The 19,433-nt window shown below is 39.0% G+C and overlaps 1 protein-coding gene across 1 annotated transcript in view; it reads right to left on the bottom strand.

The window, feature by feature from the left end:
- Nucleotides 1-18,626, bottom strand: part of tafa5b (TAFA chemokine like family member 5b) — a 43,660-nt gene extending 25,034 nt beyond the window's left edge. Inside the window, exons 1-2 of the mRNA XM_060908989.1 lie at nt 18,536-18,626; nt 2,573-2,722 (exon numbers count right to left, since the gene is read on the bottom strand). Of these exons, the coding sequence (XP_060764972.1) occupies nt 2,573-2,722; nt 18,536-18,626 (241 nt within the window). The remainder of the gene's footprint in view (nt 1-2,572; nt 2,723-18,535) is intronic.
- Between the last annotated feature and the right edge of the window lie 807 nt (nt 18,627-19,433).

Below are 19,433 nucleotides of genomic sequence, written 5' to 3'. Positions count from 1 at the left end.
CATAGACGTTTTAATATGAAATATAAATAAGTGTCTTAGACAATAGATACTATTTTACGCTACTGATTAATAATCAAAACTTTGTGGCTGATGCTACAGAAGAAGGGGTTTATGCGCATGCGTCTACTTCTTCTATTGTTCTAGTGTCTCCGATGGGACCGTCTTACAGCGCACGTAGAGGTGTGGCATGTGTATTGCATCGTTTTCAGCAAGCGTTGCGTTGCCATATGTACCTGATATTTTATTGATCCGTTGCCCATGTGGACGCGATATTTAAAAAAAAAAATCTCGTTGCCGTTGTCGTGTGGATGTAGCCTAAGGCTGTTTTTGTAAATAGGTTCAGGAAAAAAAATCAGGATACAAATTAAGCCACTCTGTTATTAAGTCAATCTGATACCCCATGGGTCGTGGACAGAGCTTTCAGAATCTTGAACATTCCCATCTGACCGATTTTTTTTTTTTTTAAGTTACTGGTGAGTAAACATGATTCTCTTGCAAGTTTGAGGACAAACTCCATCTATGCATTTTGGTAGGTCTAATTAACAGTTATTCCATGAAATCGAGTCGTACATTAGCTCATAGCCAACTTGGTGCGTAGCACCGAGTTGGCTATAAGCCATGTACAATGAGATTGAGTGGAATAACTATTTTATTCTATCCACATTCACTGGATTTTGAGAAACAGAGCATTTTTATTTGTATTTTTTGCAAATTCAATAAATAAAAACTTTATAAAAAACATCCAACAAAATAATTTCCGCTTAGAATGTAAAAAAAACCCAGCAAAATAGCAGTAGCAATTTGTGAAAAATGCTATAATAATATTTCTTGAAAAATAAAAAAAAGATATGTTCTTACTATCAAATACTTTTATTCTATATTTTGTTGATTTTTTTTTTGTATGTTTTGGGGTTTTGTTTTTGAGTAGTTTTATATTTCGTCCTCGGTTGGTTCAGCAACACACTCCACCATTTTGTTTTTCTCTACTCACGGTATATGAGCTGATATCCTAGTAGTCGAGTAGCCAATCAGAGTGCACAATTTCTCATATCCAATGATTGTGTATAAAATAATTTGAGATTTTTCGAACGGTGGCAATGCAAATTTTGGAGTAGCAGACAAAATGTTCACGTAAGATACTCTGTGCTCGTAATTAAATGATCTAAATATTGTCATTACTCCATATAAGGAATGGAAGAAGACTTTATTTGTCACATATACATTATAGCACAGTGAACTTCTTTTCTTTGCATATCCCAGCTTGCTAGAAAGTTGGGGATAGAATGCAGGGTCAGTCATGGTACAGCATCACTAGAGCAGAGAGGGTTAAGGGCCTTGCTCAAGGGCCCAACAGTGGCAGCTACATAAAAAAAGACACTGTATCATGTAATTACCTAGGAACTGTGCTCGAACTACCAAATACAGTTTATGACTAATAATGTCCTGTATATCTCTGCTTTATTTTTAGATTATCTTTGACTGTATATTTTATTTTTGTCAAAATAGCAAAAGAAAAAAGTTTATTTTCATGTTGGCTATGCCCCTTAGCTAAATAATATCAACACTATATTTCAAAGTATATTAAATGCCTAAAAGTGAAGGGTATTATTAATGTTAATGCATTTCACAGGATGCTACTGAACCAAAGATAATATAAGTTGGCCTTTGGCAGTATTTGTGTTTGTTGTCCTAAGCATCATCTTTTTAACTGTGCTCTGGTGATACTGAGGGCCTTTAGTGTTCCTATCGTACTCCCTTCGTGTGTGACTGAAAAATGGCTCACTTTTCAACAGCAAGGCGTGTTTACATGCTGGCAGCAATCGCTTGACTGAATCTGTCAGAAAGGTCTGGCACAATGGCAGGCAGAGGTATCTTTGCTTCCTTTGACTTCAAAGTCCTTCTGATTACCTGACTTTTCACAAGGATGGGAAGGAGTCAAAGGACACACAGATAAACAGAATACTTGGTTCAGTCACTCTGAAGAACTATCATTTAATCCAGTGTGGAGATCACAAAGCCAGTAATTGGGCTGCTAGCTACTGTGGTTGTCTGACAATCGTGCCTACTCATCCCCTCTTACCCAGCTTCACCCTGTCATGTTGTGAGACACAGAAGAAACCAGATGAATGAAATTGCGCCTAAGAAAAATGTGTGATTAATGAGATTATCTCTATGAAATGTGATCTGTGTAGGAGTAATAAGACAACTCTAAAAACATGAATAGCAATTTAAAAACAAAAATTTGTGTTGCGTTTAATTTGTCCAAATTTGATATCTAAAAGACATACTAAGGAGTACAAGCCCTTCGGATCACAATCTAAATCCCATCCCCACAAAATCCTGGTTTCCCAAGCAGCTAGCACCTTGACTGAAATCCTGTAAAGGTGGCCTCAGTTCAAGAAGAGACAGTGATGAAACTCATAGCAATAGTCATAATCCTATGAGGAATGCTTCACACAGCCTTTTGGTGAGCAGACAGCATAATCTCCAGGATCAGACGCTACTCTGGTGTGCTCTAGTGGGCTCGGATACAGTGGCACCAATGCTTGGATGAATGCCGCCTGGCTCTTACCGTCTACACACGCCGGGTTGGCTCTGGTTGTGCCGGCAATCTGGCCTTTCCTGCAGGCACACCTGGCTGTCTGCCGTGCAATGGTCCTCCTTGGCTGACTGCTGTCTCGGTTTAGTGTGACTATTTCACATGTGCCTGCTGCCAGCTGACCTGCATTAAGAAGACAAAAAGCATGGTAAATGTTATATCCTTTTTTTTTTAATAATTACATTCAGAATTAAGTTAATTTAAAAGTTGTGGTGTTCCATTCTGCTGAGATAAATTATTCATGACCTTGTTATTTATGGCTGGTTAGGTTACGTTAGGAATGGCATGCATGATTAGGAATAAATTGATAGATTTATGAAAGTTTTGCTCACTTTCTGCAAATCAAACACCTTTCAATATTCCACTGAACTAGACTATAATGCAAAAAAGCAGAAAATCAAGGGGTCTAAACCAATCATAGATATTGCTGCTTGAATCATCTGCTAATCCAATACATTTTGCCAGATAGAAAAATATGCAAAAACAAATCACAAAAAGAACAAGTGTTGCCAGGCAAAACAAACCTCACCTGGTAGCACTCATAATGAATATGAAGGAAGATATCGTAAAAAAAAAAAAAATAGGTATCCTATGGGTACATGTGGCTACTGCTTATAAATAAAATTGTTTTCTGATACCATGTCCATACAGTAAATATAGCATATATACTGTATTTACTCTATGAGGCAGTAACCACAAAAATGGAGCGTAATCCACAAATGAACAATTTAAAAATCACAGAAGTAAAATATACCAAGTGTACTTTATACTATTCTACTCTTACACCTCTTAGTTTTCGAAAGTGAAACCTCCGAACTGAGGCTGATATACACACGCTGTCGCCATGACTCAAACTCTTATTTCCCGGAAACGGCCCGGCGCTAAAGCTCAGTGGAATGCACTTTCCCTCTGTAATAAGCATAAACATTGTCTGAAAGCGATTTCTTTAGTCTAGTCCATTTATTTCGAATGGTGAACCAAATTGTATACACTCACCAGCCATTTTAATCGGAACATGTGTATGCATATGCGCAGTGCACGACTGTTACACTCTTACATTCTTACAGCACGATGACATAGTGGCTACTGCCTCTACAGTTGTGGTCAGAAGTTTACATACAGTGACATGAATGTCATCTTGGATATTAATGTCATGGTAATATTTGGGCTTTCAGTAATTTCTTTGAACTGTTCTTTTTCTGTGGCAGAATGATTGTACAGAGAGAGTATTCTTTCTTCTCTAATGTTCACAACTCATTTTCTAGAATAGATTTCTTTCTGGTTGATCCTTTCCTGCTAAATGTGATAACACACTGTACATACAATTCGATTATGATCTCCGACCATGCTCCTGTAGGTATGTCTTTAAAAATTCCAACTCAGAGAACAAAACAGACATGGCGGCTTGATCCCCTTCTGCTTGCTGACTCTGACTTTGTGCAGTTTATTTCAAGACATATAGATTTTTATTTGGAGATGAATGCAACTGATGGCATGGCTTTTTCAACTCTATGGGAAGCTCTCAAGTCTTATCTTAGAGGGCAGATAATCACTTATAGTACACATGCTAGGAAAGTCCACCATAACAAGGTTGAGGATGTGTCTTCCAGGATCAAGGCAGTAGATAGTCTCTTATCCTCATCTCCAACCTCTGACTTGATTAAACAGAGAATAGGGTTACAGGCTGAAGCTGATCTCTTAGCCACTTCCCAGGTGGAGAGGCTTATGAAAAGGGGGATAAACCCTCCAAATTACTGGCCAGTCAACTTTGTCAAAAAACTGCTTCTCACATCGTTCCACAGATTAGATTATCTGATGGCTCATTAAGTGAAGATCATCAAAATATTAATAATCACTTTAAAGAGTTCTACTCCAAGCTATATTCTTCGGATTTGAAACCAGACCAACACCAATTTGACACTTTTTTTTCTAAATTCAGAATTCCTACAATTGCCTCTGGTATCAAGAGGGATTTAGAACAACCTCTTACAATAGAGGAAATCACCTGTTCAATAATGGGCCTTCAGAGTGGGAAAGCCCCAGGCCCAAATGGGTTTCCCACTGAATTTTATAAAAAATGTAAAGATCAACTGGCCCCTATTCTTCTGTCAGTTTATAAAGAAGCAGTGGAAAATAATATTCTCCCACCCGCACTCTGACAGGCATCTATTACACTGCTGTTAAAGAAAAATAAAGACCCACTTGACATTTCATCCTATAGACCAATCAGTCCGACAAACTGTGATGGTAAAGTTTTTTCAAAAGCTCTTGCACTTTGCCTTGAGCGAGTACTTCCCCATATAATTTCTGATGACCAGACTGGATTTGTGCAGGGCAGGCAGTCTTATTTTAATTTGACTGTTTAACTTAATTTATACAAAATCTGACACCTCATCTCCAGAATCAGTCATATCACTCGATGCGGAAAAGGCATTTGATAGGGTCGGGTGGGAATTAGAGTTGAGCCGGATACTCGGCTGAAACGAGTATCCGGTACGGATAAAGCACTTTTGCCGAGTACGAGTATTATACGAGTAATACGAGTCAATATCTGTGCTCGGACTGAATGAAAATCCTCACACAGCGTCACAGCACCCCTCCCTTACACACACCGCTCTGCTCATTCACACAGAGAACAGCTCTCTGTCTCTCCCTCAGTCACTCAGGTTCGTGGGGCTTTTCCGTTAACGTTTCGGGTTTCTTCAGCTTCAAGTTTGTTTTTATTTCAGTTTGTACTTACTTATAACCAGTAGAGTTCAGGTAAACGTGGGTTCGTTCAGACGTGGTGCTTGGTAGAAAGCGACTCGCGTTGCGTCTCTGCCTGTCGGAGATTTTTTTTTCTTTTTTTAACCATCGGTTAAAAACAGTTTTTTTTACTTCATGCATTGCGTGTCTGACACTTTCTTGCTGTAATTCATGTAAAAATAAAGGTAGTAGTGGTATAAGTATTACAAATTAAGCTACACACTCTCTCTCTCTGCCGGTTGTCAGAGGTTGTTTTTTTTTAAACTGTCAGTTGGCTCTAACCAGTTTTATTTTACTTCACGCACTGAGTGTCTGACACTTTCTAGGTAGTAGTGGTATAAATAATATTACAAATTAAGCTACACACACACACACTCACACACACCTGGTGTGGAAATAAAAAAAATAAAAAAGAACCAAAAAAAAATCGCACTGATCATAAAAAAATTAAAAGTTAAAAAAAGAAAGTTATGTTGAGTATGAAAACTCTTGTTCATTACATTTCATTTCATAATTGCAACCACATGTGTTGTATTCATTGTTGCAAAAGTTGTTCTGTAAATAGTTCATTTGCTATCGTGATCAAAACCATTGATCTGAAGCTCAATGCTGATGCTGTCCTGTAAATAGTTTTCTAATCAGCAATAAATATAACAATTTCTGATCAACCCATATCAATTGCATGCTTAAAATAACATACTGGTTAAAGCCCCACCCATTTCAAGACAACCAGACCCACTTCCGGGTTAAATCCCACCCACTCCGAGTACGGATACGGATACAGATAATTCATATGGTTAACAGATACAGATAATGCTGTACTCGCTCATCCCTAATGGGAATACCTTTTCCATACCCTGAATCAATTTGGATTTGGACCTAAATTTGTTAAATTAATCAAACTAATCTATACTGACCCAGCTGCTTCAGTCCATACCAACTCTATCTCCTCTGATTATTTTTCTCTTCAGAGAGGGACTAAACAGGGAGACCCACTTAGTCCACTGCTTTTTGTTTTATCCATAGAGCCGCTTTCTATTGCTCTAAGAAGTAATGTTAATATCCAAGGTACAACACGTGGCAGTTTAACACACACTGTCTCACTTTATGCAGATGATCTATTATTATGTATAACCAACCCCACTTCTACCATACCAGAAGTTCTTCGTGTTCTGAAAGACTTTGGGAACATATCAGGGTACAAACTCAACTATGATAAAAGTGAGTATTTTCCTATCAACACACATGCTAAGAAAGTTCCCAATCTGCCATTTAAACTTTCATTGGACTCATTTACATATTTGGGGGTCAAGGTCACCAAATCCTTTTAAAATTTATTTAAGAATAATTTTACTCTGCTCCTAGAACAGTCTAAAAAAGATATTAAGCAATGGTCTACTTTACCATTATCCCTTATTGGGAGAGTGAATTCTGTAAAGATGAACATAGTGCCTAAATATTTGTATTTGTTCCAAGCTATACCTGTGTTTATACCACAATCATTTTTTAAGATATTCAACCAGATGATCTCTGCCTTTATTTGGAATAATAAATCTGTGCGCCGGTGGTGTAGTGGTTAGCGCTGTCGCCTCACAGCAAGAAGGTCCTGGGTTCAAGCCCCATGGCCGGCAAGGGCCTTTCTGTGCGGAGTTTGCATGTTCTCCCCGTGTCCGCGTGGGTTTCCTCTGGGTGCTCCGGTTTCCTCCACAGTCCAAAGACATGCAGGTTAGGTTAACTGGTGACTCTAAATTGACCGTAGGTGTGAATGTGAGTGTGAATGGTTGTCTGTGTCTATGTGTCAGCCCTGTGATGACCTGGCAACTTGTCCAGGGTGTACCCCGCCTTTCGCCCGTAGTCAGCTGGGATAGGCTCCAGCTTGCCTGCGACCCTGTAGAAGGATAAAGCGGCTAGAGATAATGAGATGAGATGAAATCTGTGCGCATTAGAAAAGAATTTATGGAAAGACCAAAAACTGTAGGTGGGCTCTCCCTCCCAAACCTCTGCTCATATATTACTGGGCGGCAAATCTTAACGCCGTCTCACTATGGTTAAAGGATTTGGATGGCGCTACCCCAGCTTGGCTTCAGATTGAACTGGCCACAAGCAAACCACATTCACTTCCTGCTCTACTCTGTTCATCTCTGCCATCAATAGTGAATAACATCAAAGGGAACATAATTGTGACCCAATCTCTACGTATTCTGAGACAATTTAATAAATGTTTGGGTATTCAACAGATCTCCATACATTCACCTCATCTCATTATCTCTAGCCGCTTTATCCTGTTCTACAGGGTCGCAGGCAAGCTGGAGCCTATGGACTACGGGCAAAAGGCAGGGTACACCCTGGACAAGTTGCCAGGTCATCACAGGGCTGACACATAGACACAGACAACCATTCACACTCACATCTACGGTCAATTTAGAGTCACCAGTTAACCTAACCTGCATGTCTTTGGACTGTGGGGGAAACCGGAGCACCCGGAGGAAACCCACGCGGACACGGGGAGAACATGCAAACTCCACACAGAAAGGCCCTCGCCGGCCACGGGGCTCGAACCCAGACCTTCTTGCTGTGAGGCGACAGTGCTAACCACTACACCACCGTGCCGCCCTACATTCACCTATAGTGAATAATCACCTTTTTCAGCCATCTTTGTTAAATAAGGGCTTCCAGACATGGCATAATAAGGGTATACATTGCACTGGAGATTTGTACATTGACAATGTATTTGCCAGCTTTGAACAACTGTCTCAGAAATTTCAATTGAACAACACTCACTTTTTCCATTATTTACAAGTCAGGGATTTTGTATGTAAAAAATTTGCTATCTTTCCAGGTATTCCCCCCTTAACATGTTTGGATTCTCTATTGAAAGTTATCTTTATTACTAAGGGTAGAGTTTCAATGATTTACACTCACATTATGGCTAGACATAGTCCTTCTATTTCACATATCCGAGAACAATGGGAAAATTATATGGGGGTCACACTCTCTGATGAGGACTGGGATATGGCCCTCGCCAGGGTTCATTCATCCTCTATATGTTCAAGGCATGCCTTAATACAGTTTAAAGTGTTACATCAGCTACATTTTTCCAAAGCTAAACTTGCAAGAATGTTCCCGAACTTAAGTCCTATCTGTGACAAATGTAAACAGACCAACCATCTACCATATGTTCTGGTCATGCTCAAAGCTTGCTCCCTTTTGGTTATCCTTTTTTGATACCATGTCTCAGACATATGGATATGATATTCAGCCCTCCCCTTTAGTTGCTATTTTTGGTATAATTCCTGACTAGGAAGATTGTAGTTTCCCGGCTTACCTGCAGAAGGTGGTCGCTTTTTCCTCCTTATTGGTGAGACGATTAATTCTATTTAAATGGAAAGATGCAACTCCTCCAACACACAGTCACTAGATCAGAAATATGATGCAGAACATAAGACTTGAGAAAATCAGATGCACACTTAATGGTTCCCTTCAGACATTCTACAAAACCTGGGACCCGTTTGTAAACTGTCAATATGTTACCAGGCCTTTATTGAATCTTGATCTGTCCTGTATGAATGTATTTGGATGCACTTTTTTGTTGGTGTTGTTTCTTTGTTTGTTTAGTATGCTTTGTTTTTGTCTTTTTTTTGATTGTCTTGTTTAGTGTCAGCACAGTTGTTATATCCTGAAAGATACCCTTCATTCTGATATTGTGTGTTTAATGATAAAACTCTCATAAATAAAATGTAAAAAAAAAGAATGATTGTACAGCATACATCTTTAATAAAAAAAACACCCACTAGAATTTGATGCACAAGTTTTAATTTTCTTTGGGTTTTTTGAAATCAACACAGGGTCAAGATTATACATACAGTGTCAAAAATTTACCTACACTCACTTAGATTATTCATTCAGAGGTGCTGAAACTTCCAAAATGTTTCTTATCTTGCCATGGCCGAGGCCTCTTAACTTCCTGTTCGTGATCATGATTGACTACAGCTGGTAGCTTCTCTGTTCCTTCATAAAAAGGGTTTGTTTACAGCACTTATTGGATTGACCAACACACAGTAAAATGGGAAAGTCCAAGGAGCTCAGTGCAGATCTGAGAAAGAGGATCGCAGATATACACAACTCCAGAATGTCTTTTGGAGCCATTTCTAAACAACTGCAAATTCCAAGATCAGGTCAGACAGTTGTATCCAAGTTATTGTGAAGTGTAGTCACTTTGCCAAGCCACTTTGCTTCAAGAAAACCCAAACTGTCACCCTCAGCTGAAAGGAAATTGGTTTGGATGAACAACCTAGGAACCACCATGGCACAGCCCTGCCATGAACTGGAAGCTGATGGATCACTGTCTACAGTTCAGATCACCATGGACTAAGAAGCTGCTATCCAAGAAATAACCCCCTGCTCTAAAACTGACACCTTCAAGCTTAACTAAAGTTTGAAGCTGACCACACGGACAAAGAAAAAGCCTTCTGGAGGATAGCTGTATGGTCAGATGAGACAAAGATTGAGTTGTTTGGCCACAATGACCACCATGTACAAGAGGGACACTGTATCAACTGGTGGTGGTGGTGGTAGGATCATCATGCTCTGGGGCTGTTTTGCTGCCAGTGGAACTGGTTCATTGCACAGACTGGATGGAGTAATGAAGGAGGACTACCTCAGAATTCTTCAGCATAAACCATCAGAAACTTGAACACAACTTGGGACTTGGGAGTTACAACAGGACAATGAACCCAAACACACATCAGAGCTGGTTGTGGAGGATAAAGCAGGCTAACATTAAGCTTAAAACAAGTCCTGACTTCAACCCTATTAAAAATATATGGACCATGCTTATAAGTCGAGTCCATGCCAAGAAAAAAAAATTAATCAAACTCTACCAATTCTACCATGAAGGGTCGTGAAATATCCAACAAGAATTCTGCCAGAAGCTTGTTCATGGTAAACAAAAATGTTTGGTCAGGGTGAATCTTGCGAAGAGACATTTTATCCAAATATTAGGTGTGCTGTATGTATATTTTTGACCCTGTATGTATAATTTTGACCCTCTGTTGATTTCAGAAAACCCAAAGAAAATTAAAACTTTGCACCAAATTCTAGTGTTTTATTTTTTAAATTAAAGATCTATGCTGTACATTCTGCCACAGAAAAAGAACAGTTCAAAGAAATTACTGAAAGCCCAAATATTGCCCTGACATTCATGTCACTGTATGTAAATTTCTGACCACAACTGTATATGAGGCATTAGCCACAACAAGAACAATTTTGACCTTTTTGGTGACCTTGACCAGATGACCCTCAAAATGTTGGAAGTTCTACTTGAGACCAATGCCCATCTATCCTGAAAGTTTCATGAAGATTGATCCAGCCATTTCTCCGTAATATCGTTAACAAAAAAAACAAAGAAACCCAACCGAAAACAATACCTCGCCCCCTGGTGGACTCCATCCTGGGCAAGGTAATCAGTTCCAGACAAATCAGACTAGATGTTTCATTAGCTAACACTAATCATGTTTGACTCAACAGTGATTTCATAGATTTCTGCAAGAGTTCTGTTGTAAACTTACTGACATCTCTACAGTTAGCCATAACCCTAACCCAGTGTAATTTTCCTTATCATGTTCTACCACATCCCAAGAACACACATCAGTTCTAAAGAAATAAGAGTTTTGAGAAGTGGACAAATACAGTACCAGACAAAAGTTTGGACACACCTTCTAATTCAATCATTTTTCTTTATTTTTATTAATTAAAAGATACTTCATGTCTTAAAGTAACAATGGGCTCTTGTTTCTCTTTACTTAGTTGAGCGGTTCTTGACATAATATGGATTACTACAGTTGTGGAATAGGGCTATTTACTGTACTTTTATTATTTACTATTTACTGTTTGATCTCAAATGCATCAAGAAGACAAAAAAATTGCATTAATTAACTTTTGATGAGACACAGCTGTTAATTGAAAAGCATTCCAGGTGACTACCTCATGAAGCTGGTTAAGAAAAATGCCCGTAGTATGCAAAGCATCATCAAGGTAAATGGTGGCTACTTTGAAGAATCTATAATATGAACCTTATTTTGTTTGGTTTTTTTACATAATTCCATATATGTTCCATATGTGCTGTTTCATAGTTTTGATGTCTTCAGTATTGTTCTGGAAAATGGTCAAAAGAAAGAAAAATCTATAAATGAGCGTGTCCAAACTTTCGACTGGTACTGTATATTAGTAGCTAAGTATGTGGGTTATCATTAAAAAATAATAAATAAATAATCTTCTTAATTCCTAAAAGACAAACGGAGATCTCCTTCTGACCCACAGGCAAATATTTCTCATCCTCTCCCCTCCCTCTTTCTCTGCCTCACTGACTCATCAGAATGCAAAGCATCCCTTATTACACCCTGTATTTCAAGCTACATTTAAAGCAGAAGTAGCAGAAGAAATATTGCAGGGCTTGTCAAAGATGCCATAAAAAAAACTGAAACGGGTTCTCCAGACAACCCTTTTTGCAAACCACTCATCATAAAATCTGAAAGTACTTTCACGCCAATCTGTTTCACCCAGCTGAGTTGCTTGAGCACGTCAGTGATTGCTGGAACATTTTCAACAGTGATTTGATTTTCTCTTTTTCACTCACCACCTCTCCCCTCCCACCACCCACACTTTTCCCTCTTTTCCTCCCAAAAGTTCTCAAAGTGATTGTACTGTTCCCCTCAAAACATTCAGAGTGCCCTTCACATTTCAGCATCGTACTACAGTGCTCCAGTATCTGTAGGATTACATATATCAATCAATAAAAAATAAATAAAAAATCAAATGCAGTGCAGTTTATTGCAACTGATAAAAGAATATTTCAACTGAACAGACTGTCAGGAAGTCTTCAATCTAGAAATGCCTAAACCAGCAGCAGCTTCTTAACAATCCCTGCTAAAGTCAAAATGATAGTGATAATTGTGCATTCTGCCAGTGCTCAAACCCACTTGTCCTGGGTTATATTTGCCAATCTGCTGCATCAGCCTAATAATGAATATTAATTAATATTACAAATATAATATTAATATTTGTTTATTTTTAGTAGTAGTAGTAGTAGTGTCACATTAAAGCTGATCTAAAGTCATGTTTCCAGTGCTCAAAATCTTCATTAAACCCCCAAAAGGGATTGACCACTTACGGATTAGAAACTGCAACCAGGCATCGGTACAATGCTTGAACATAGAGTAGGTTACTTGCCAATCAGGTAAAAATAGCATCTCAAAGGTTTGGAGGCAGCAGTGACACTTCACCTATTTCCTAAATCTAGAGATAGGGTGAAACATATATAAGATCTGGACTAAACATTTTCAGGCTAGTTTTGTAAATGAAAATGTAGAGATAAATTATAAGGCCTTCAAAAACTATTTATGGATCAAGACATCCATACTGAAATTTAATAAAAACAGCAGAAAGCAATCTAACTGCTACTTGAGCTGAGGTAACCAACACAGAGTTGGTGTTGTGATAACCAGCAATACTGGAAAAGCTAAAAAAAAATGTAATCAGTCACTGTCTTAGCGCTCCCATAAGAAGCAGAAGAATCATTTATCAAAAGGTTTCAATGTCTATGAATGGATGTAAAATATTTCACCATTTGCCTGTGTTTCTGTACATAAGTTATTTGTTGCTGCATTTGCATTATTTGGTTAAGACAGGGGTATGAGGCTTTATATTTGATGAGGCTATAATTTTGATGTTGTTCTAGGGTGAAGAATATTGCATGATATAGACAAGACCTTATATCACTCAGCCATTAAGGTCTCAAAGTTTCTGTAAAAATCCCCACTGGTTCAAACATTACATAAGAAAAAAACAACTGTAATCTATTTTCTCTCTATTTCTGTCAATATCATAGATGGTAAAAAAAAATCGAGCTTCATACTGAAAATCACTGGCATCTCTCTGTAATCTCATACAAAAATAGGCCCTGATGACAGGGGCCTAAAGGGTGCTGGAGTCCATAGACTCATTCATGGAGCTTCATCAACATGCTGCCAGTGAAGCATGGTCCTGTGTTTAATCAATTCAGACTTCAAGCACTCCTCTTTTAATACCTTTCACATATTTGTTCGGCTCAAGCCTGGCCTTGAAGACAAAGACAACAAGCCTCTTGCTTTCTTTCTCTGGGGCCCACTACTCTATGTACTCTACCCTTTCTTGCAACTAGGGTAGGATAACTTAACACAAGCATCAGACTAATTTGCAAGAAGTGTTTCCTTTTCTGAGTCAATTCACTAGCCTTGGTTTGACACTTGTGCAAGACACTTTGATAGAATGACACTTAGGCATGCTAAATACGCTTACTAAAGTTGGATGATGAGTAATCTCTGTCTGAGTGAATGGCCTTTTTGACAGTAAAATGTTTGCTGTGTCCGAGACCTTACAGAGTCCTATTTCCTAAATCTCTTGCATACTTCAATGCATATCTCAACCCGGAGTTTTAGGAATGAAAGCACTACCAACCACGCATCTCAGAGGAGGAGAGTGTGCTACCTCTCCTGATCTGAAATTCAAAAGCCATCCTTTACTCTCTGTCAGAAAAGTGATGGAGTGAAAAGTGAATCCACCATCAGGGAACCAGGAATGGAGACTGAAGAATGCACCAATATAATATCAGCATTCCAATGCAATTACAAATCATGCAGTCATGCTACACATTAGATTAATGCTTGGAATAAACATGTTGTTTCAAATTATTCTGTGTGTGTGTGTGTGTGTGTGTGTGTGTGTGTGTGTGTGTGTGTGTGTGTGTGTGTGTGTGTGTGTTATTGACTTTTAACAGTTATTTCTGAAACATTGTTAGAAGTCATAATCCTGTTGAATCAACCTCCAGTCATTTAATCAGCTGAAAAATCCATAAGGTTTAGTGTTGATAATAAATCCTTATCAATATAGTCAATTGAATCTCTTGAGGTGTTTTATTTATATAAGGAAACAAGCATCAAAATTCTTCGAATTTCATCTGCCAGAGCCTTAAAATGAGCAAAAAAATCTAAGCAGTGAAGAAACAGTATCTCTTAATCCCCCATCCTCCCTGCATCTTCTCTCTGTTCTCTGGGGATGGGTGAGACTAGTTGATGATGGAAATGAAGATGCCAGCTGCTCACTGAAGCATGCACCGTTCATTAGCCAGTCACTGGCATTAGTGCCAAGCCAGTTGGACCAAGCATCTATGTTTCTGCCAGGTCTTCTGCTCTATTCAATCAGTCCTACCCCATGGTAAAAACCTGAATGCAAAAGAATTTCTTATTTTTAAAACTTACACAATTGACCAAGTAATATATCAGGTGTCTTTTTGAGCTGATTTAAATGTACTGGGTATGATAAACTGTGTAGCATTTTAGTTGACAGTTTTTACGATGGGGAGCCAAATAAAAAAAATACACTGATCAGCCATAACATTAAAATCACATCCCTAATATTGTGTAGGTCCCCTTGGTGCCATCAAAACAGCTCTGACCTGTCAAGGCATGGACTCTACAATACCTTTGAAGGTGTGCTGTGGTAGCTGGCACTAAGATGTTAGCAGCAGATCCTTTAAGTCCTGTAAATTGTGAGGTAGGGCCTCCATGGATCAGACTTGTTTGTCTAGGACATCCCACAGATGCTTGATCAGATTAAGATCGGGGAAATCTGGAGGCCAAGTCAACACTCTGAACTCTTTGTCATGTTCATTAAATCATTCCTGAACTATTTTTGCAGTTTGGCTGTGTTACATTATCCTGCTGAAAGAAGCCACTGCCATTAGGGAATACCGTTGTCATGAAGGGGTGTACTTGGTCTGTAATAACATTTAGGTCAGTGGTTCATTTCAAAGTAACATCCGCATGAAGGCCAGGACCCAGGGTTTCCCACCAGAACATTGCAAAACAACTCTGCAAACTGTTTGTTAATTTCTCCCTAATATATCCCAACTCTTGACAGGTGCCATTGTAAGGAGATAGTCAATGTTCTTCACTTCACCTTACTTGCTAAGACATTTTTATTGTATTCCTACGATACAGAATGTCGATATGTCAAGGATTTTACCATGGCCATGTAAGTCATTGCCTCAACAATATGATTAACATATTTAAGAAAGTACAGTGCTGCTTGAAAGTTTGTGAACCCGTTAGAATTTTCTATATTTCTGCATAAATATGACCTAAAACATCATCAGATTTTCACACAAGTCCTAAAAGTACATAAAGAGAACACAGTTAAACAAATGAGACAAAAATATTATACTTGGTCTTTTATTTATTGAGGAAAATGATCCAATATTACATATCTGTGAGTGGCAAAAGTATGTGAACCTTTGCTTTCAGTATCTGGTGTGACCCCCTTGTGCAACAATAACTGCAACTAAACGTTTCCGGGAACTGTTGATCAGTCCTGCACACCGGCTTGGAGGAATTTTAGTCCATTCCTCCATACAGAACAGCTTCAACTCTGGGATATTGGTGGGTTTCTTCACATGAATTGCTCGTTTCAGGTCCTTCCACAACATTTCGATTGGATTAAGATCAGGACTTTGACTTGGCCATTCCAAAACATTAACTTTATTCTTCTTTAACCATTCTTTGGTAGAACGACTTGTGTGCTTAGGGTCACTGTCTTGCTGCATGACCCACCTTCTCTTGAGATTCAGTTCATGGACAGATGTCCTGACATTTTCCTTTAGAATTCACTGGTATAATTCAGAATTCATTGTTCCACCAATGATGGCAAGCCATCCTGCCCCAGATGCAGCAAAACAGGCCCAAACCATGATACTACCACCATCATGTTTCACAGATTGGATAAGGTTCTTGTGCTGGAATGCAGTGTTTTCCTTTCTCCAAACATAACGCTTCTCATTTAAACCAAAAAGTTCTATTTTGGTCTCATCCATCAACAAAACATTTTTCCAATAACCTTCTGGCTTGTCCACGTGATCTTTAGCAAACTGCAGAGGAGCAGCAATGTTCTTTTTGGAGAGCAGTGGCTTTCTCCTTGCAACCCTGCCATGCACACCATTGTTGTTCAGTGTTCTCCTGATGGTGGACTCATGAACATTAACATTAGCCAATGTGAGAGAGGCCTTCAAGTACTTAGAAGTTACCCTGGGATCCTTTGTGACCTCACCGACTATTACACGCCTTGCTCTTCGAGTGATCTTTGTTGATCGACCACTCCTGGGGAGGGTAACAATGATCTTGAATTTCCTTCATTTGTACACAATCTGTCTGACTGTGGATTGGTGGAGTCCAAACTCTTTAGAGATGGTTTTGTAACCTTTTCCAACCTGATGAGCATCAACAACGCTTTTTCTGAGGTCCTCAGAAATCTCCTTTGTTCATGCCATGATACACTTCCACAAACATGTGTTGTGAAGATCAGACTTTGATAGATCCCTGTTCTTTAAATAAAACAGGGTGCCCACTCACACTTGATTGTAATCCCATTGATTGAAAACACCTGACTCTAATTTCACCTTCAAATTAACTGCTAATCCTAGAGGTTCACATACTTTTGCCACTCACAGATATGTAATATTGGATCATTTTCCTCAATAAATAAATGACCAAGTATAATATTTTTGTCTCATTTGTTTAACTGTGTTCTCTTTATCTACTTTTAGGACTTGTGAAAATCTGATGATGTTTTAGGCCATGTTTATGCAGAAATATAGAAAATTCTAAAGGGTTCACAAACTTTAAAGCACCACTGTATTACTTTCATTTAAATGTATCTTTACTTGGTGTATTAAAATGTGGTAATTTGAGCATGGTGTGGTGACATGATGGGTCACACAAAAAAAATCAGAAGGCATCCAAATGTCTCATAGATAATCTAATATCTTAGATTAAATTATTATTCTGAAAATTCCTGAACTAATGTCTGTTTTTGAAAACTAAGTGCCAAGGTTTAACCATAAATGCAATACGGTTTATATTTAAGAACTTACCAGCCAAATGTGGGAATACATACACACAACTCCACAAGTGAGGCCAACAAATCTACAGCATACAATGTAGTTTGGCCCCTGATCAAAGGGATATTTATTACTTCACAAGTCTACAGATAATTGCCAGTATACAGGCAACAATTTTATGTGTAAAAGTGACCAAAATACTTGGCCAGCATGACTTTATAAATAAATAAGGGCTTTGAACAATGTGAGCTACACTCCAAGCTTGGCAAGCAAGCCTGCCAGCTCCACCACCCAGCATCACTCAGCGTGAACAAAATGAGAAGTGCTTTGGCAGATGCCAAATATTACTATGCTGGAACTCACCATTTGTGTTTTCTGATTTTATGAAAGTCAGAGCTATGCATTGCAGCATTATATTCAATAACTGACCCGTTACTGTGATAAGCCTACATGTGGCGTCTTTACCATGGCAGCAAGCCAGTACAAGCCTGTACAGTATATTCACTTATGCCTTGCAGATAAAATCAGTGTTAGTGGTCATTCTGTGGTCTGATCACCATTATCACCAATACAGCTTTCTGACTCATTCATTAGTCACTATGATGAAAGGGGCAACTCAGGGTCAGCTGTGCTGCCATGCAGTGTTCATTAAGCTGGGTGGGCTGAATAAGAGGATCCATTGGATCATCCTCCGCAAGACCTATTATCAACATGATTTTAATTCATATAATAACAGGCAATATTCCATGCAGTGGTCATGGCTTAGTTTGATCCAACAATTACACAGGTCTGTACCTTATCTGAAGTCCTTTAAATCTTTCAAAATGTACATTTCACTGGGCCATACTTGTCCCGTACAGATGTATTCAGTACGAATGTCATTTACACTCTGGGGTGTCAGGGTGTCGGTTTAACACCGGCAAGCAATGTATATAGATTTAATTACAATGCTTACCTTGGCATTATCTTCACTAACCTAAACACTGAAACATCTTACATCAACGCTGTTGCTTCTCCGTTATCTCCATCCTGTTTCCTGCCAGGATTGTTACAGTGAGTGCAGTGTTCTGTAATCGCCCATGATCAATATGAAACGAACAGAATTTTTCCTTGCATTCAATCCTTCAAATATCAAAACGAGAAATTATGCAATATTCATCCAGTTTAACTATATCCAGAAAATATACACTTTAATCCAGATGTGTTCACCACTGATCAAAGTGCAGTGTGTAGTTTGTATATTTGCGCGTGCCAGTGTGATTTACCTTCTCGCAGAGCGCGCGCTTGGAAGAAGAGAAGAAGGAGAAGAGCCGAAGCCGCGGCCGCGAGCGCACAGCCTGCCCGCACGAGCTGCATGTCTGCGCACCGGAAACGCGTTACAGCCGAAACCCCATCCCGACTCAGTGCGGCATTGTCGCAGTGCACGAAGGAAAAGGTGAAAGGTAATTACACATGAAAGGAGAAATATAGTCTGTTCGATGCCACCGTCGTAACATCGGCTCGAAGAGAAAAGTTCAGATGCTGCATCGGACAAATCACGAAATGAAAAAGGACAAGTGACTTAAACCGTCTTTAGGATATCTGTTTCTCTGCCAACTCGGAATACGGTCCAGGTTTGAAAAAGGAAGAAAAAAAAACAACCCACCAAGAGCTCCTGTATGCGCTTGTGATCTCTTGACAAACTCTGTGTTGGTCTTCACTCTCTCATGCTCTCGGTACAGGAACAAGTCGTCCTCATCCTCTTTAATGCAAAGGCATATATATCCTATACTGTATAACAGCTATCTCTATGCTATTACTGCATGCTTGAAATGCGCATAAATTCCTGGACACATTGGCACTGCTCTGTGCGTCATGATGCTCACACGGTTTCGAGAGCAGCTCTGCTTTAAAACCCCGCACGTTTGGACTTATACACGAGGTTTTACGTCACTACAGGATTATAACGTCACTCCAAGGGCGATCCCGACTGCTGCTGCGAGGAAGGGCGAGTCGTGAACTTAAGATCTAACGTTTTGTCCATTTGTCTTTTACTCGCCTGTTATACGACTCAAACTCTTAACACAACCCCAATTCCATAAAGTTGGGACACTGTGTAAAACGTAAATAAAAACAGAATGCGATCATTTGCAAATCATGGAAACCCGATATTTCATTGAAAGC

This window comes from Neoarius graeffei, chromosome 2 (assembly GCF_027579695.1).
Source record: "Neoarius graeffei isolate fNeoGra1 chromosome 2, fNeoGra1.pri, whole genome shotgun sequence".
NCBI lineage: Eukaryota > Metazoa > Chordata > Actinopteri > Siluriformes > Ariidae > Neoarius > Neoarius graeffei.
Note: the sequence above shows the minus strand (reverse complement) of the source record. Positions and strands in the feature narration are given on the sequence as shown.